The sequence below is a fragment of the Haliotis rubra genome, unplaced genomic scaffold (assembly GCF_003918875.1).
Source record: "Haliotis rubra isolate DU_JTF1 unplaced genomic scaffold, ASM391887v1 Scf1620, whole genome shotgun sequence".
Taxonomy (NCBI): Eukaryota; Metazoa; Mollusca; class Gastropoda; order Lepetellida; family Haliotidae; genus Haliotis; species Haliotis rubra.
This window is the reverse complement of record NW_025765582.1, coordinates 1-21,580: the sequence shown is the minus strand read 5'-3', so window position 1 is coordinate 21,580 and position 21,580 is coordinate 1. Positions and strand designations below refer to the sequence as shown.

Here is a 21,580-nt window from a genome sequence, read left to right as displayed (position 1 = left end):
CAGTCAACGGAGTATAGAGTTGTGTTCAATAACCAGATCAGGGTCGTTATATATGTGGATCTCCTGATCATGTCCTTAGAAAATGTCGACCCTCAACCTTTCGATCTGCGGACCACGAATCCAGTGGACCACGAAGGCGGTATGAAATAACAAACAAATCTTGAGTGATGTCAAGCTATATGTTTAATGCATAGCCTAATTACTTGTGAAACTCAACTGATTATCGTCATACAAACAATCATTTGTAATAATAACTCTGATGAAGTTACATGAAGCAGACATGTAATTAGAAACCTAGTAACGGACATCTGATAGAGATACTTAACGTACACTACCTATTTGTGTTTTAATGCAGCTTCAGTCAATATTTATATTGCTAAAAGCGGCGTAAAACCAAACTCAGTCAGTCAGTCAATATTTGAAGCTATTTGGACCTTCAATCGATTGTGGATGGCAAAGTCGTCCCTGATCTGCGCAATCCAATGCGTAGAGATAGCATTCTGTCCAATTATTTGTCATTTCTCAGCAGTATGTTCATGCTTGAGGATCCCACCACAATGGTAAACGTTTAAGTGAGTGAGTCAGTATGGTTTTAGGCCACTTTTAGCAATATTCCAGCAATATCACGGCGGGAGACACCAGAAATGGGCTTCACACATGTGGCTAATCGAACCCGGGTCTTCAGCGTGACGAGCGGATGCTTAAACCATTAAGCTACTCCACCGCCCCGTAAACGTGTAAGACCGACATCACTTTCTTCTAACACTTTTAAGCTGGCATACATTGGTATACAATAACTTCATTCTTGTCACAGCTAACACCAATTTCACAAGGCGCAAGTGTTGTCCATTCCAAACTTGAAGTTGGTAGGCAGCAACAACCATTTTCTCGCTGGACTGTAAAAAGTGTGATTTCGATCGTGGAAAATATACTACAAAGATTTAGTCAAAGAATCTTTTTCACGAATGATGTATGTCAGATTTAGTTCAACATGTAAAATAGAAGGGTAAAAGCACTTGTGCAAATGATGCTTCATGTGATCCGGTGAAATCACAAAATTTCACAGTTGAGCGAGAAAATAGTATTTGCTACCTAACAAGTTAAGGTTTTGATGGACTGGACGTAGCCCTTGTGCTTTAAATAGGTTTAATCCTGAGTAACCAATACTTCTTGAGTCTGTCGCTGATAGTAAGCACCATCTTGAACCACGTGAATAGAGACAGGATGATTAAAATTAATGTGGCTTCTACAGTACCTTCCGAAAACCAAATTAGATTAAGTTTAATCCTGCGCTAAAAGTTTGAATTCTGTCTCTGATACATCAGCGTTAGGGCCACCATGGACGATGTCAACGCGGACAGGATTATCATAACTCCTTTGGATTCTAGATTATCTTTCGGTAAACAAATTAAATTAGGTGTAATCCTGGGGTACCAATCGTTCTGAATTCTGTCTCTCATGCAACGGCTTGAGGACAGCCTTGGACCAGGTGAACAAAGACAGAATAAGCAGCACTGACACACCACTCTCAATAGTGAGTATGTACATCAACCATATTGGGGAGATTTCCTGCATCAGATACCCAATGACTAACGGGTTGATGATACCGGGCAAGGTGGAGGAGAAGACAATGATGGAGACGATCCTGGATGACAGCCTCAGTATCGACTCTTCCAGCCACATCATCGTCGACGGAAACTGTGAGGCGAGAGACAGCCCACTCAATGCAACACAGGCCCACACACCGATTTCATTGTCATAGATAGAGGACATTAGCAGACCTACTGCAGATAGAAGCATGGTGATAGAGGTGACGAGAATGAGAACAAATGGGGACACACGCTCCCGTGAAGAAGATTGTTGCAAACCTCATGGCTGCGTAACAGGCCCAGAATACTGATGTCAGTCTAGCTCCCGATGTTTTCGTCCAGTTCAGCTGCTCCACCACGAAGGTCAGGAGGAAGGATGCCAAACACGCCTCAACGGCCACGAGAAAGATAAAGATCAAAACAACAAATACCATTGTACCAAAGATATACACCATCGGTAACGGTTCGTCCAAATTGGCGTATCCAGTCATAGACTTCTGGGCATCAGCTGGTTCGGATCTGCGGCAGCACCTTTGGATCAGGAAGGTCAACGAAGCTACGAGGAACAGAATCCCTGTTATGAGATACGCGTATTCAACTTTTGTTTCTGTGACAACTATATCACAGTTTCCATTGTCTACAAAGTCACTGTTGTTCACGCAGATGTGAGAGAGAGGGGTGCTGGAGTTGTCTGCCCCTCGGGTATTGTTTGAGCTTGTACTATGTGCAAGGAAGGGTTCTGTGATGAGTGGGGAAAGCGTTCCCCCAAGAGCGAAGCAGAAGTGGAGAATCTGAATGAACACCCTCCTTTCAGCTTCCCAAGTCCTTATCAAATCTGTGTTACCACCTTGAAGAAAAAAAAAATAAATTAGGCATGGATCTCATTTCATGATGGTCGTGGCTCTTTAAAGTGAGTTATTTAAAAATTATGATTAAAAATGATACAGCTGAATTGAGCACAGTGTTAAATTCAAAAGAAGAATTGTAGAACTACCTAGCGGATTGGATGCGAGTTACGAGTAAATCTATCGGACATTTCAAAGTTGTCCTCTACATTGACGCAAACGCTTTAGCCATTACCCAGGTATCACTGCAATTAGTCAGCACATGCTTTCGCATTCTTATAATTCAATACATGTTGAAACTTAAAATTCATTGTATTACGGCAGCTGGGTCTGTCAAACTAGTGGTTGTCAGCAGAAGCATGTCTTTATCACAATCAAGTAATGGAGAATAGCGACTGGGACCCTATTGTGCCATCACATAGCTCGTTAATGGAAATTATTATGGCATTAAAATCAACTAATCATAAATAGTACCCAATTGACTGTTAGTTTCATGCCGGCACTAGCAGGGCGGGTGGGTGTACATTGTTTGTTGTTTAACGCCGTGCTCAGTCATTTTTCAGCAAAATGACGGCAGTCTAGTCTGGATCGAACAAACCAGTGATTGAAATCATCAGCAGCCATGTAGTAATTGGGATACGATGACATGTGTCAGCAAAGTCAGCGAGCCTGGTCACCCGATCCCGTTAGTCGCCTATAACGACAAGCGTGGGTTGCTGAAGATCAATTCTAACCTGGATCTTCTCGGGGTGGATGTGTGTATAAAAGTGTTTGGGTTGGTTTATTCGTCGCTTTTAAGAATTTTCAAGTAATATTACGAAGGACCACCGGCAATGGGCTTCACACATTGTACGCATATGAAAATCGAAACGTGTCCTTGGCGTGACGAGCGAACGCTTTAACCACTAGGCTACCCCACCGCCAGCGGATGTATAAGAAACTGGCGCAGTCAACAACGCGTAATTCCAACGACTACGCCACTTACAAGTAACGTGTCCAGCCCTAAAGAAGGACACGATTCCATGCATGAAGACCATCAGAATATACGGTGTGCACAACGGCAGAACCCCGACGGCTACAGCTGCCCCGAGCAGGATGAGGAACATCAGCAGGTGCTTGTTAAGACGGCCAAACAGGAAGCCAAAGGACAAGGAGCCGCACATGCTCCTGACGGAGGCTCCTGTGAAGAAACACAGCGGACTGTTGGGTGTTGGTGTTGGTGATGAGTTGGAGATCCAGCAGCGCCGGGCCAGTCTGGGCATTGCATATTCCCTGTCAACAAAACACGTGTGATAATCAGAGGTGCATTAACCACATCAAGGATTTAATACACGTTATATTTGGTATTACACTTTGTCAGTAAACTACAGATCCTAGTACTTTTGTTGCTGAGTCCCATTCGGGATTCGAACCCAAACTCTGATAGTCAGGCACCTAATCGCCAGCACACAAAGTCAGCCATCTTATCCATTCTGTAAAGGTGCGGTGTTACATTTGATCACTTTCTAAATGGCAGCTGTATTTATACAAATGATTAACAGTGCATCGACAATCAGAATATTTATTTTACCCTCACATGTTTACTCTCACTCTTTCTTGCCTCTTAACTTTCAAATAAAAAATGGGAGTAAGTTACCTCGTGTATGATGTGATTATGATGTGAAACGGGGTTCAACGGTACGTCTGTGCGTGTACGTGTGCGTGCGCGGGTGTGTACTATAAGGTTAGCCCACGACATGACGTGGCCGGGGTTCGAACCACCGACCTTCCACTATCTGGGCAAATACTCCATCTACTGAACCACGGGTACTATTACTAAGAGTCCTGTCAAACAATAAGATCTTAGCGCTATAACTGCAGTTTACTTTTGTCCCTACATAGACGTACACCAAACATAGAGTTAAGATCACTTTGCGGGACAGGATAAGAGAGTTAGTTAGCTGGAATATGAACGTGACTCATCAACGTTGTTAGTGTTAATAGATTCCCTTTGCAGGACATGGAGGAACACTGTGTCCCAAATTATTACAATTCTGTCAAAGCTCGTCTCTTTGCTGTTTCCAAGGTTCTTTATACATTGCGCCACTTCACCAGCTGATAGTCTTATTGTAGTACTACTGTTTTCTAATTTAACATTAAAATCAAAACCATTACAGTTCGTTTGATTTCATTTGAGACGGATGAATTGCTCACTAACACAAAATCTAATAATTGCAACAAAAGCAAATTTTGCACAGTCACATGAAATCGACAGACCAACTCTGATGATTTGTCTAATAATTTTGGACACCCAAATAAACAAGTTGTTTAACAAACAATCATTTTGTTGTCACTTACCGCTATTTTTTACGAGGGAGGACCACTTGCTGGTAGAACAGCCAGGTAATCAACAAGTGTGTGTATTTGTGCAAACACAACACAACAAGCAATTTAACACAACAGTTGTTTATTAATAAACATTTATTTGGCACAACTTGGGAGCTGACTGATAACTGAAGAAGGGATGACCAAGAGCTAGGTTGCCGTACTGGAACCGCTGCGCCGGCTTGGACGAAGAGGTGTGTGGAGTCTGCGGACTCTGATTGCTAAAGTGGGGTCTGCGGACCCGGCTGTAACCTGAGCTCTGGTTTAAAACTTGGGGGATAAGGATCCAGTGTTAAGTGGGTAATTGCCCGACCCAGTGATAGTTGGGTACCACCCCGAGGGAGGTGTGAAACCGCTGCGGCGGTGCAATGATATCCAGTCTGCGGACATGGACTATAAGGGAGGATCTGCGGATCCTTTTGTAACCCGGGAGAGAATTACATGAAGCATCAGTCAGCTCCAATACTTAAGCATGGAAACATTGTAATGTTATAGAAGATTAAGACCAATACTATGAAATACTACAAACATTTGACAGAATAGGAAAACAAATTGCAGGCTGTGGAAGGGGGTATGGTAGCGCGGCAGCGGCGCTTGACAATGAAAGATCCAGTCTGCGGACATGGAATATAAAGGGAGGATCTGCAGATCCTGTTGCTAACCAGGGGAGGAATTACATGAAGCATAGTCAACTTCAATACTCTGATCATGGACACATTGTAATGTTATGGAAGATAAGGCACTATGAGAGAATATGTACAAACAACGGAATGAACAAAACGTACCACCTGGGATTGGGAGGGCGGGTAGCAAATTTGTACGTGCTGTTATGTTGCGAGCACTATGACTTGGAGCAGAAGGAAGTAGAGAGGGGTTGTGGGAAGAAAACAAAGTGTGCGCATGCGCAAGGTATGTAATGGAAACGGTGCATACTTCCGCTGCTGAGAATACTTGGTAAGGCCAGGCGATACGTAATATTAAGAAGTGACACTTGAATGATTAAAGGTTTGCGCAGAAACATAGTACTACATACATCAATAGGTAAATGATACATACAAGTGGGAAACGTTTATCTGTTTGCACAAACAAAAATATATGAATTGTCATTTTGTGCAAACACAACACAACAAGCAATTTAACACAACAGTTGTTTATTAATAAACATTTATTTGGCACAACTTGGGAGCTGACTGATAACTGAAGAAGGGATGACCAAGAGCTAGGTTGCCGTACTGGAACCGGCTAACGCCCGGCTTGGACGAAGAGGTGTGTGGAGTCTGCGGACTCTGATTGCTAAAGTGGGGGTGTAACCCGATGAGCTCTGGTTTAAAGCCGCACTTGGGGATAAGGATCCAGTGTTAAGTGGGTAATTGCCCAAAGCCTGAATTAATATATTTAAGAGCTCGAGTCCCCATCCGGTATTAAGCAATGAGAGCCCCATAACCAGATCGTTAAAATGTAAACTGTAGAAGAGTCTGCAGTTGGCTTTAGAAGCACCACAGGAGACTAATCAAACACTGTGTGGATACCTGTTTTCAGGATAAGGATCCAGTGTTAGCTTGAAGATCTGCTTTGGGGCTAGTGTCCGGAACCGAGCGATCTGCAGCCGAGATATAGAGAATCAGCAATTTGATTAGAGACACCAGGCACATGTTTTGCATGGTACAACAAAAATTCAAGGAGAAGCAAAGCAGAGAAAGCTAACCCCGCGCATGTAAGGCATAATGGTAATTGCCCAAAGCGAAGACCGCCCAGGCACCACAACTGAATTAATATATTTAAAATCATGAGTCCCGGGGAGCTGGCGTCACAGAGTAAATATTTAATCCCACAAGCAATGAGAGCCCCCCTCAGAGTTGCATAGGGCTAGCCCGATGGTTAGAAAACTTCAGTGGAGCTAACTCTAAACAGTTCAAAAGGTGAATGTTTAAATCCAACAGTGGTCCATCGATATAGCCCTTGTCAGTTCTTGTTGCACTAATGCAGTAACAGTTCTTGGTCTTTTCAAAAGAATGTTTAAAATGCACTCCCTTTGTCCAGTTGTTCCTACACTCCCAAGTTTCATCTGGCACTGATGACACAAGGGGATGAAAACCATATTTAAGTCCATTGGTTACATATTCTACAAAGTCTCCGTCTGGATGGGAAGCCAGTTCTTCTTGTAACTAGCCTCGTTAAGTGGTGTCAATGATGGTCATTTTTTCGTATTATGACTGCTTCCTTGTCGTGAGCATGTTTGGTCTTCGGCAATCGAGCTTACTGTGACCTTGGCCAAAGCAAGAGGCACAAACATGAAGAAAATTGCACCCGCGACCTCATGCATCCGTCCTGGTTGAAGTTATTGCAAACTTCTCGCCCTTGGTGTTGTATCCTCTGCCGTCCATATGAATCTGTTGTAGTCGATGAAGGGGTGTAGGTCTTCCTTATGGCTGCCGCCCGAGGCAAGTCACTCTCTTGTCCCAGCACTGATGGGCATGTAGCTGTGTCATGGCTAATGCTGGCACATCGTACGCAAGACCTACAGCGTAGACCGGATGTACAGGTCGTGTAGATCCTGGTATCGGGGATCCCCAGTCGAGGTGTATCCCCTCTCAGCTAGTGCCGCGCGACACGAGCAGCAAAGCGTTTGTGGTATTCATAATGGACCGAAACCACCATACAGGTTGTGTAGCTCTCCAACGGTATGTTCGTGTTGGTCCAGTTGGGCTCTTCTGTTTGGCCACGCTTCGCTGAAAATGTCTTTGTAGATTTTGAAAGATCTGGTAAATTCAGCAAAATTCAAGTTTCTGCTGAGTCGGGGATCGGCTTTGACAGTCCTACACCCTCCTGATTCTTCTGAGACTCTATAGTCTCCGGCTTCTTGTGTAGGCAGCAGCAGTGATGCTAGATTAATATATTTCCCCTGGTGTATTTTCCTTCTAGTATGTTCATCCACAGAATTTACATAGGGAATGGTATCAGATGACACGAACTGTACTGGAGGTGGATTTTTTTTCCAGTGATATGTTGTCATCGTTTGACCTACCCCTTGAATTTAGTTGCTGTGAGAGGGTAGAAATCAGATCCTTCATTTCTCTCATTACGCCAATCATGTCAGCCGAAGGAGTTGGTGGTGTCGCCCTGGTATCGGATGTCTCCTCGGTGTTCCCGGAAATTCCAATGTGCGAGGGGGTGTGCTGTGAAGACGGAATGGCCGATGTCGGACTTGAGCCACTGTTACGGGGGAGGGTTACTGGAACCGCCTCTACACCCCTGCTGATCGCACAGTTCTCTTTGTACAGCTGCAACACGGTCTTCCTCCCCCATGTCGAAGGCACACTAACCCCAATAGCCTGTAGTCTCTGGCGTAACACATCTGTAGTCAGATATGGAGCGTTCTTGGTACTGCGTGTTGTCCCGTCCTCATCTCCAACATGGCGGTGCGTATCAATCCCTTCGTTGGTTGAGGAGGGCGCACTTGAGCTTGCAGCGTATGTTCTACCTCGCCTTGCAGAGCGTCTGGAGGCCATGTCAGCGATAGTTGGCAGCTTACCATCGACCGTGAGGTATAGTAGCCACAATACCAATCACTTACGGTGCCAGAAAAGCGGGTAGCAAATTTGTACGTGCTGTTATGTTGCGAGCACTATGACTTGGAGCAGAAGGAAGTAGAGAGGGGTTGTGGGAAGAAAACAAAGTGTGCGCATGCGCAAGGTATGTAATGGAAACGGTGCATACTTCCGCTGCTGAGAATACTTGGTAAGGCCAGGCGATACGTAATATTAAGAAGTGACACTTGAATGATTAAAGGTTTGCGCAGAAACATAGTACTACATACATCAATAGGTAAATGATACATACAAGTGGGAAACGTTTATCTGTTTGCACAAACAAAATATATGAATTGTCATTATTTTTTCAATTGTTCCTAACAAAACAAAATAGCTGAAAAATCATTTTTGGTCAGGGTAGGTGCCTTGTAAATCAAAGAACTTTTAATAACATTTTTGGTATTAAAACGAAGTGTTTTGTTGTTATTGAAACTTCACTCTGGCAACACACCAAATTTGACGGATTATGCCTACCATGAGCAGGTGAGAACAGCGGTGCATCACAGACACACTGGCAAGTAAACGTTGCTCCATTTCATCCCCACATGCTCTATAGGGGGAGAGACCTGGGTGAATTTGCAGGCCAAGGCAGTAATTGAACATTGTGCTGTTGAAGAAAGTCATAGCCCCTAGCTATGTGTGTGAGAAACAGGCATTATTCTGTTGGAATGTCAGTTCTGATCCATGATGTTGAAGCAAAGAATTGCCTCTGGTCTGAGAATCTGATCTCTGTAGCTCCCCAAGTCATCTGTTGACATGTTTAAAGTCCACCATTATGGAAAATATCAAAATCTGGACTCATCTATGAAAAGAACAGTCCTCCAGAAATGAGCATCCAGTATGCACAAATGTATATAACGGATACAGAAAAAAGTATTGCATCCTCCGGGATGCACAAAAGATATCAATGTACCAAATTCTTGACAAGAAATATAACGTTCCTGTTTCAAACATAATCATCACATCTGAAAGCACAATACACTACACTACAGCACCCTCACATGTCCTGTATTGGCCCATGAAACAAGTATTTGGGGTCCTTTGAACCCTTAATTTTGTAGAGACAGGGGCGAAACTCTATTTCATTAGCTGTTAAAACTTCAAACAATTAAGCTTCCCAAATCCAAAGCAGTTTTTTGGCGATTCATTGCCTCAATACAGTTTATCAAGCTGCACAAACACAAACATGTTTATGCTCATGCTGAAACCACTTGAGTCCTGAAACATAACACATGTTTAAAATATTCGTTTAAGATTCTTAATATAAACGAACAATGTCTTACCAAAATTAACTTACAATATGCTCTTAAATCTGGATAATTTGGGATAACATACTTGGACAACTGTTATCAGAAATTTACTATTTTCTCACGGTTTCAGTTTCATATAGTTGGCGATGTGAACAGGTTTATTAATGAATTTCATGTTGGATCAATAGATATGTTTTATCAAGAATGGAAATCCACCTTTGATTCAAAGCTCACTATTTGAATAATACAGGACCTTTAAAATGTTTCTCAGGACAGGAAAATATTTATCAATAATTACAACATATACTAGTAGTTTAAGAACAATGTTTGGTAAATATCGTTTAGGTTTGTTATCTTTCATGATTAATGAGGGTAGAAAAACATCTGTCGAAAAGAAGTCGATATTGTCCTTTATGTAACGTAGGAATAGAAGATGAAATTCATTTTACACTGAAAAATCCTTGTTATCAAATTAAAACAGAAATATATACCAGACCATTTTCTAACAAAACAATCCCTATGTGCATATATGTGTCTTTGTTACAAACTAATAATAAAGAAAATATTCTTGTACAATTGTCTTTGTATATAAAGCATGCATTAGCAAAGAGAACTTCTTATAAAACGAATTGTATACCCTTAAATGCTTATATGTAAATATCAAAATATTCCTTTATATCTGTAACTCTCATGTAAATGGGCTGTAGGCCTGTCATACAATAAACCTCTTTTGACTTTGACACATGTATATGCATATGTGTTCATTTCACAAATTACTGTGTTGCACAAGTGGTTCCAATATATTTTTATTTCTTATGTGCACCGTTTCTTTTGGTGGCTGGTATATATTGCCTGACCCTGACCTGACAAGGCTGAGGACATGTGCGCTCTATCTGCAATGTGTCAGGTGTTTCCTAGATCATAATGATTTTCTTCTGAAGCTATCCAAATAATATATATCAAATTGTGTTGTTGATATTTCCAGTAGATTTGAAAAAAATGTTCATGGAACCTAATGGAGGAATGGATGGACACAATAAAACCTGATGAAACTGATCCAAACCCATTAAAATGAATATGATACTTTCACTGTTACTCCTTGTACCTTCATTGCAAATTCCCACAAAGCTGATGCAACACCTCTCCTCCTGTGGTTTTGAGAGACATACAGATCCTCAACATACAGCACACGGCCAGTGAATGTGCCATATGACCAGAAGTATAGTAAGTAGCCAATCAGTTGTGAAGTATCTGAAACAATATGTCAGTACAATGTATTACTGTCATTTAGCATTTTCTTAGGCATATATATACAAATAAAATTCACAACAAAATAAACCAGAAGACAAAGTCATCAATATCCCCTACACAGCGGAAAAATACTCTTTATGAATATGTCTACTAGTTATGACCATGTCAAATGTTTTTGGAGTGTATATAGCAAAGTGGAAGGAGGGTATTGAAGGTTTTAAGATCTGCTCCAGAAGGTGAGTGAGTGAGTGAGTTTAGTTTTACTGCCCAAACGCTCAGCAATATTCAAGCTATATGTCGGTCTGTAAATAATCGAGTCTGGACCAGACAATCCAGTGATCAACAGCATGAGCATCAATCCTGCGCAATTGGGAACCCGATGACATGTATCAACCAAGTCAGCGGCGTGACCACCCGATCCGTTAATTAAGCCTCCTCGACAAGCATGAGTAAGCCTTTGTGGCAAGCATGGGTTGCTGAAGACCTATTCTACCCGGATCTTCACGGGTCGGCTCCAGAAAAGGAGCACTACCACCAAATTCAGTTGGAAGCCTAACTTGTTGTCATGTCAAGAAGATGACATCTTCATAGTCACAGCCTAAGTCACGTTTCCATGGAAAAATTTGTATCTGGGTCTAACCATCAAATGGCACATCTATGGATCATGCTTGACATGTGTACCAAGTTTGTGAAGCTAGCATGTATAGTTTAGGAGATCTGCTCCAGACAAGATGACATCCTCATAGCCACAGCCTAAGTCACATTTACATGGAAACATAAAAAATAACATTCATATCTGTGTCTAACCTCCAAAGGCACATCTATCGATCATGCTTGACATATGTACCAAGTTTGATGAAGCTAGCATGTATAGTTTGGAAGATCTGCTCTGGACAAGACAACATCCTCACAGTCACAGCCTAAGTCATGTTTCCATGGAAACAGCAAAACAATATAATTCATATCTGGGTCCAACCCAAAGGCTCATCTAGGGATCATGGCTGACATGTGCACCAAGTTTGGTTAAAGGTCACATGCAACCAAAAAATCAAACATAATTAAAAACACAATTATCACTTATTCGTGACATATAATATACATTGCTGGTTATGAAAAACATATAAACAAAATTATAAGCGCGTACAATCGCAAATCAAAAGTGCAATATTGTGTACTTTCCGGTTTACTTCCCAAAGAAACGAAGCAGCCGGGATACCGAACCCAGTCAGAAGCGGGTGGGTGTGCACTCAAGTGTAACGACTGGTTCATTTGCAGATGCCCTCCACGGGTCATTGTGTGTGTATATATAGAGATGTTGGGTTTTGTAAATACATGCTCATTTTTTGTGTATAACATTTTGCAATCAACAGACATCATAACATGTCATGTGTTCAAGTATCACGCCTGCCTGTCTGTGTAATTACATAATGTGACAGAGACCGAACTTCGGGCCATAAATCAATGCATTTTGTTTATGGTGTATAGCTTGATTGGTGTTAAGTTCAAATTGCATGGGGTCAGTGATAGCAGCTGTGTATTGAATATTGTCATTAGCAGACAGGCAGGCAGACACACAGGTGTCAATAAAACAAGACATTGAGTTTAGTCTGTGACAACGACATATCTATATCACAGTTGGAAATTCTGTCAGCGCTAAATAATGGCATTGCTTTTAAGTATCGAACTGAGAAAGTGACTCGGTAAGAAGAAGCGTGTGGTGAAATAGACAAATGAAATTATATAGACAGTTAGTTTACTGTCATAACATATAAAAGCTCGCCTGTGAGATATCAACAAAACATTAGAAAAATAGCTCACACCAAAGCCTTCACCGGTATTCACGGGACAACCGCTTCCAAGCTCTTGTGAACCTACTTTACTGCGCACGTGCTATAAAGCGCAGCCCAGCTGTTGAAACCCGTTTTCCCCAGAAAAGTCGGGGGAAAATTAGTGAAACGTTTGAACTCCGATTTCGCCGGGTTTTTCATCGCGTTATTTTTCAACTTTATAAGTTGAATTTGCATTTTGGCCGATTTGTTTTGGTAAGTCCATACGAAGGTATCAGAATCTGCAAGAGTTGTGTTTTACGTTGCATGTGACCTTTAAGCTATCACGAATAGTTTAGCAGATATGCTTTGGACAAAGTGTGATGGATGCCCACGGATGCACGGATGCGCGGACAGACATACACGGACGAGAACACGCCAGTATCCCCTTCTGAGTCTATTGAGCAAGCTGGGCCTGGCGAAGACTTTGAACCAAGGAACCCCGCGCCTTCATTTTAGCGACCAATTTTGACTTTCTGTTTTACACTGAATATGGTGTGTGACCTGTCTATGACCAAAAAGTTCTTTATTTTCATTTTTATGGCAACTTGATTGAGACTGATCACGATCGGTCTTATAAATCGAAACTGGATTGCGCAATGTGGTCATGCCCCCTTGTGCTGAAGGCCGTACTGGTGACCTGGGCCTCCTTTCACAAAACACTAAGGTGATCATAAGTCACTAAGGTAACCATAGTGCAATGTTAAAGAATGGGAGTTAAGGTTAGCCTTAGTAAAGGTTGCTTTTCGCGAAAAGGAGCCCCCTAATGGGCGAGTTTGTGCCGAATGTGACGCCGACCTGGTTGAGACCACAGAGATAACATCTGCGACTGACTTGCGACTGGAGTACGAGTAGTAAGACCATGTTTGCTATTCATGCGACTCAAGTAGGACAATAAGGACCTTTTTCAGGACATATTGAGACCTATGCCACTTCACCAAGTCCCCATTGGAGAGTGGGCTGCAAAACATACATAAAAGATGGACATTGAAATGGTATTGGCCCTTGCCCTGCAAGCTGAAGCAGAAGCACACTTGAACGACGTTATCGACAACACCTTGGCATTAATCAGAGAATGTAATAGGAGAAGAGGAAGAAGGCAAGGACGTGAGGTTTTGGTCAGAAACTGGAGACAAGAGCACTGTCAGTACTACCACCTTGTTCAAAGGTTGAAGCAGGAGAATCCATCTCAGTTCCGGAACTACATGAGAATGCCCGTGGAGCTCTTCGATGAAATTTTAGAGAGAATAGGGCCCATCATTACAGGAGAAGTAACCAATTACAGACTCTCTTTGGAAGCAGGGTTGAAACTCACTGACATTGAGACACTTAGCCAGTGGTGACCAGTATCCAAGCATGGCCTACAGCTACAGGCTCAGCAAGTCATCCGCACAGCATATGGTATCCCAAGTTTGCTGGGCTATCCTGGAGGCCTACAGAGACGAGGTATTCAAGACTCCTACTACACCAGAAGAGTGGAAGGAAATAGCCAGACATTTGAACTTCGATGGAAAGTGCCTCATGCCATAAGGACCCTAGATGGAAAGCACATCAAAATCTGGGCACCTGCGCAGAGCAGAAGCAACTACTGGCGTGTCTACAAAAGCTGCTTCTCCATCATCCTCCTGGCGCTTGTGGACCACAACTACAAATTCTTGTGGGTGGATACCGGAGGTCTTGGACACCAGTCAGACGCCCAAATCTTTAATGCGTCTGATCTGAAACATCGCTTGGACAGTTGTACCTTCTGAGCCTATTGAGCAAGCTGGGCCTGATGAAGACTTTGAACAAAAGAACCTGCCATATTTCATATTGGCCGATGCTACTTTTGTCCTAAGAACATATCCAATGAAACCAGTGGCCAAGAGGAACATGAGCAAAGAAGAATTGATATACAACTACTGCATATCCAGAGATGGAAGACGTGTGGTCAAGAATGCTTTTCGATATAAGTGGCTAACAGATGGAGGTGTCTGAGGGACTGTGTTGTATCAAGCCCCGAAATTGTCCAGACCATGACAGAGTCCTGTATATAGTAGTTCGCAACCTCCTGAGGTCCAGGTACCCAGACATCACGAACACACAGAGGGTGACCATGAGGGTGAAAATCACAGACTCATCTTAGGTATATGGAAGCAAGGGCTACAACTGTATGAAGACAATGCTTCTCCTGAGCCTCTAAACCGTGACCATAAAACTGGGAAGTCTCAGAAGCTTTACCTTCAAGAATACTTCAACGATGAAGCCCGGGGGAGCAGTTCATTGGCGGACAGAATGGTGACCCTCAGACCCACCTCTCAGGACCAGGATTTGTGAATGACTTTTGAGACAAGCAGTGTGCTATATGGACATCTATATGACTGTGTACATGTCTATGTTTGTGTGGTGTGTGAGACACCGCGTACATTTATGTACTGTGATAACATTCATTATTACTTTTTCTCATTGTTATTAATAAACATGTCAGACTTTTTTATTTTTGTTATTGTTTTGCTTAATGCCGCTCTGAGTGTGTCAAGTTGGGTTTAGCAACGTTCCTAACGCTAAGTAATCTACTAAGAGAAAGTAAAGGAACATAATCATTGCATATACTATTCCAATCTGAAGCACAGTAACAATCCTTGTAAAGATGACCGCAAATAAGGGAGGGTTATGTTTCCTTACTTGATTCTCTCAGTATATCAATGTCCCGCACATATGTTGGTAGGGGGTTCTTCAACCACGTATAAAACGTCTCAACAACACATGATTAGGGTTCGCTTACCCCAAGTTATATACTGAGAGAAAGAAATAAAGGAACGCAAAAACAACGCGATCCCATTCCGAGCGAGCGAATGCGAGTTCATGACATCTGACCAAATTACAAGTCCTGTGAGACTTGTGTGATCAGGTTACGACCGATTTTGGCGATCTCATTCGCGAGTTGGACCGGCTAAACTATGCGATGCATAAAACTTGTGCGAAAGTGTATGGAACCGTTCCATACACTCGCACAACTTCGGTACGACCGGTAGCGCAGTAATGGCGATTGATGGCGATGATAAGGACCTCACTGAGACCCCACCGCTACCCCACTACGAGTTCATGAGAGTGAGCACAATCGATGGGCATTTTTCGGTCGTAAGTCCGTCGCAAGCCCGGTGTAAACATGGTGTAACCGCCAGGGGGACGACGCTCGAACCCACACAGCTTGTGTAGCAGGTGCCTATCTCACCAATGCGAGGGTCAGTGTCCTTGCCTGACCTTCCTAATCACCTGTTCTGAACTCGATTGACGCATCCGTACATGTCACTATTGTCCTCAGACACTTGCAGAACTTGCCAATGTGTTGCAGGAGGTATGACGATAAGTTCCCCAAGCAAAAATCTGACGACTTGTGCAATCCCCTCCAAAGGGGTGATGAGCAGTGACGGCTGCAAGGGGTGGTGTCACCAGGTAGTGACCTGAAAACCACCTTGTGTCCACACATGTGCAGTAAGTGAACTGAATTAATGCTGATAATGACAACAATACATATGTTCATCCTTGTGTTGAATTTCCTTTATCTATGTTCAAACTTAATTGACTAACGCACACTCAAATACTTTAGTACATTTCTTTATTTTTGGGACTCCCCAAAATGAGATTTATCTAACAACTCAGTAAGGAGTTAACCTTAGAGACACTCCCTCTGTTTGGTGCATTGAATGTAAGTGGACTGATCTGGAATCAAACTTCTTTACCAGTCTTCTGAACTTTTGGTGGAAGAAGAAAACTTGCAAGGGCCCTCACACCAACAATTCTTGTTGTGACATTATTACTCTATAGATAGAGGAGAGTGGATAGTGATCTGTCATCTGCACTTCTACTGGATGGATGCGTGGTTAGTGAGGGGTGTCTTGGAGGAGCAGTAGACAATATCATTCTCTGTGAAGGTTGGTGAACTGGTCATCGAACATCATACAGTGATGGCAAAGAGACCAAGCTTTCTGCTCACTGGGGAATTGAAGAGAGGAGACCATAGGGGACAAAAGTTGTCAGTCGTGTTGATCCAGAGAGTGGACCAATCCCCCTGCACATCCTCCCAGCTGTTCATATGATACTTATGGTGATTGTCTGATCTTATCAATTGCTCATAATCAGACTGTCTATCCTCCCTTTCCTTTCATACCATCTGGAAGGTTATCTTCTGATACTATAGATAACTACTGATTCAATTCAAATAACACTAGAAATGACATAAAATAACACAAAATGATCTTCAGTAACCCATGCTTGTCGTGAGAGGCTAACTAGCGGGATGAAGTGGTCAGGCTTGCTGACTTGGTACATGTCATCGGTTTCCCAATTCGCAGATCGATGCTCATGTTGTTGAAAACTGGATTGTCTGGTCCAGACTTCGATTATTTACAGACCACCACGATATACTAGTAGCTGGAATATTGCTGAGTGTGGCATGAAAACTAAACTCACTCACTCATAATACAATCATGTGAGGCAGGGCAAAAGTTACCACAGGGTTCGACTTGACTACCAGAGGAAGGCAGTGATATTTGGGCAACAGATACTGGCTTCACTGGTCAGTGTTCAGTTCAGAGACTTACCAGGCTTCATTGGCTGGTCAGTGTTAAGTTCAGCTAGACTGGCTTCATTGCCTGGTCAGTGTTCAAGCTCAGCTCAGCTGTCCACGCTCTTCCCATTGTCTGCCAGCTCCCCTTTGCTTGCCTATCCTGTCTGCTTTTGAAAGCAGATGAACAACAACTAACAATCTGCTCAGGCCGGCAGTTCTCAATGACATAATCTGCTTTGTGGGTCATATTTTGGACAGCTTGACACTATCTCTGACAAGAGTACACAACACTTCCACAATCATGACTCATCAAAAAGTCACTTCTTTTCAGCAAGGAATTGCCTCCTCAATGACATACTTTTAAGAGGCAGTAACTCATCTACATCTGGTTAACTTGCATGTCATGTTTGACTTTCTTTGGGAACATTTTTCCAATTTTGTAATTCAGATACCTGTAAAACATCGTACATAGAGATTATTACGAGCAAGTGTGTCATCACGACTTATCACGAGAAATGAGTCGCGAAATTTCATATGCATAACATAGCATACATACACTGTAATGTGTGTTATATATTGTGTGTGTGTGGTGAATATATGTAATGTGTGTGTATGTGTGATAACATAGCATACATACACACTGTAATGTGTGTTGTATGTGTGTGTGTATATAATACCATGTATAACATAACACCATACACCGTAATGTGTGTGTTGTGTGTATAACACATATAACATAACATGCACTATACACTGTAATGTGTGTTGTATGTGTGGACCATATATATGTAGTACATGTATAACATAGCATACATACACTGTAATGTGTTATTTGTATGTGTGTGTGAGTTATGTGTGTAGTACATGTATAACATAGCATACATACACTGTAATGTGTGTTGTGTGTGTGGAATATGTGTGTGTAGTACATGTATAACATAGCATACATACACTGTAATGTGTGTTGTATGTATGGAATATATGTGTGTAGTACATGTATAACATAACATACATACACTGTAATGTGTGTGTATGTGTGGGTTATATGTGTAGCACATGCGGTATGTATAACATAGCATACACATACACTGTAATGTGTGTTGTGTGTGTGGAATATGTGTGTGTAGTATGTGTATAACATAGCATACATACACTGTATATGTGTGTGTGTATGTGTGGAATATGTGTGTAGTACATGTATAGCATAGCATACATACACTGTAATGTGTGTTTGTATGTATGGAGATTATGTGTGTAGTACATGTGATAACATAGCATACATACACTGTAATGTGTGTTGTATGTGTGGAATAGGGTTATGTGTGTGTAGTACATGTATAACATAACATACATACACTGTAATGTGTGTTGTATGTGTGTGGAATATGTGTGTAGTACATGTATAACATAGCATACATACACTGTAATGTGTGTTGTATGTGTGGAATATGTGTGTAGTACATGTATAACATAACATACATACACTGTAATGTGTGTTGTGTGTGTGGAATATGTGTGTAGTACATGTATAACATAGCATACATACACTGTAATGTGTGTTGTATGTATGGAATATGTGTGTAGTACATGTATAACATAGCATACATACACTGTAATGTGTGTTGTATGTGTGGAATATGTGTGTAGTACATGTATAACATAGCATACATACACTGTAATGTGTGTTGTATGTGTGGAATATGTGTGTAGTACATGTATAACATAGCATACATACACTGTAATGTGTGTTGTATGTGTGGAATATGTGTGTAGTACATGTATAACATAGCATACATACACTGTAATGTGTGTTGTATGTGTGGAATATGTGTGTAGTACATGTATAACATAGCATACATACACTGTAATGTGTGTTGTATGTGTGGAATATGTGTGTAGTACATGTATAACATAGCATACATACACTGTAATGTGTGTTGTATGTGTGGGAATATATGTGTGGTACACATGTATAGCATAGCATACATACACTGTAATGTGTGTTGTATGTGTGGAATATGTGTGTAGTACATGTATAACATAGCATACATACACTGTAATGTGTGTTGTATGTGTGGAATATACCAGATGTGTGTAGTACATGTATAACATAGCATACATACACTGTAATGTGTGTTGTATGTGTGGAATATGTGTGTGTAGTACATGTATAACATAGCATACATACACTGTAATGTGTGTTGTATGTGGTGGAATATGTGTGTAGTACATGTATAACATAGCATACATACACTGTAATGTGTGTTGTATGTGTGGAATATGTGTGTGTAGTATGTATATAACATAGCATACATACACTGTAATGTGTGTTGTATGTGTGGAATATGTGTGTGTAGTACATGTATAACATAGCATACATACACTGTAATGTGTGTTGTATGTGTGGGAATATGTGTGTAGTACATGTATAACATAGCATACATACACTGTAATGTGTGTTGTATGTGTGGAATATGTGTGTAGTACATGTATAACATAGCATACATACACTGTAATGTGTGTTGTATGGGTAATGTGTGGGTTATGTGTGTAGTATGTGTATAACATAGCATACATACACTGTAATGTGTGTTGTTGTATGTGGGTTATGTGTGTGAGTACACATGAATAACATAGCATACATACACTGTAATGTGTGTTGTATGTGTGTGAATATGTGTGTAGTACATGTATAACATAGCATACATACACTGTAATGTGTGTTGTATGTGTGGAATATGTGTGTAGTACATGTATAACACAGCATACATACACTGTAATGTGTGTTGTATGTGTGGAATATGTGTGTAGTACATGTATAACATAACATACATACACTGTAATGTGTGTTGTGTGTGTGTGGAATATGTGTGTAGTACATGTATAACATAGCATACATACACTGTAATGTGTGTTGTATGTGTGGAATATGTGTGTAGTACACATATAACATAGCATACATACACTGTAATGTGTGTTGTATGTGTGGAATATGTGTGTAGTACATGTATAACATAGCATACATACACTGTAATGTGTGTTGTATGTGTGGAATAATATGTGTTGTAGTACATGTATAACATAGCATACATACACTGTAATGTGTGTTATGTATGTGTGGAATATGTGTGTAGTACATGTATAACATAACATACATACACTGTAATGTGTGTTGTATGTGTGGAATATGTTATAGTACATGTATAACATAGCATACATACACTGTAATGTGTGTGTGCTGAATGTGTGTAGGAATATGTGTGTGAGTACATGTATAACATAGCATACATACACTGTAATGTGTGTTGTATGTGTGGAATATGTGTGTGTGTACATGTATAACATAGCATACATACACTGTAATGTGTGTTGTGTGTGTGTGGAATATGTGTGTAGTACATGTATAACATAGCATACATACACTGTAATGTGTGTTGTATGTGTGTGGGAATATGTGTGTAATGTACATGTATAACATTGCTAGCATACATACACTGTAATGTGTGTTGTATGTGTGGGTTATGTGTGTAGTATGTGAATAACATAGCATACATACACTGTAATGTGTGTTGTATGTGTGGAATATGTGTGTAGTACATGTATAACATAGCATACATACACTGTAATGTGTGTTGTATGTGTGGGTTATGTGTGTAGTATGTGAATAACATAGCATACATGCACACTGTAATGTGTGTTGTGTTGTATGTATGTGGAATATGTGTGTAGTATAAATGTGAATAACATAGCATACATACACTGTAATGTGTGTTGTATGTGTGGAATATGTGTGTAGTACATGTATAACATAGCATACATACACTGTAATGTGTGTTGTGTGTGTGGAATATGTGTGTAGTACATGTATAACATAGCATACATACACTGTAATGTGTGTTGTATGTGTGGAATATGTGTGTAGTACATGTATAACATAGCATACATACACTGTAATGTGTGTTGTATGTGTGGAATATGTGTGTAGTACATGTATAACATAGCATACATACACTGTAATGTGTGTTGTATGTGTGTGGAATGTGTGTGTGTGAGTACATGTATAACATAGCATACATACACTGTAATGTGTGTTGTATGTGTGGAATATGTGTGTAGTACATGTATAACATAGCATACATACACTGTAATGTGTGTTGTATGTGTGGGTTATGTGTGTAGTACATGTATAACATAGCATACATACACTGTAATGTGTGTTGTATGTGTGGAATATGTGTGTAGTACATGTATAACATAGCATACATACACTGTAATGTGTGTTGTATGTGTGGAATATGTGTGTGAGTACATGTATA

General features: G+C 41.1%; 1 protein-coding gene across 1 annotated transcript; it reads right to left on the bottom strand.

The window, feature by feature from the left end:
- Nucleotides 1-1,413: 1,413 nt before the first annotated feature.
- LOC124271682 (sodium-dependent glucose transporter 1-like) lies at nt 1,414-8,307 on the bottom strand. The gene is given in 5 exon segments (XM_046706839.1): nt 1,414-1,842; nt 1,844-2,436; nt 3,420-3,618; nt 3,620-3,706; nt 7,882-8,307. Coding segments are annotated over 5 exon segments (1,734 nt in total).
- Between the last annotated feature and the right edge of the window lie 13,273 nt (nt 8,308-21,580).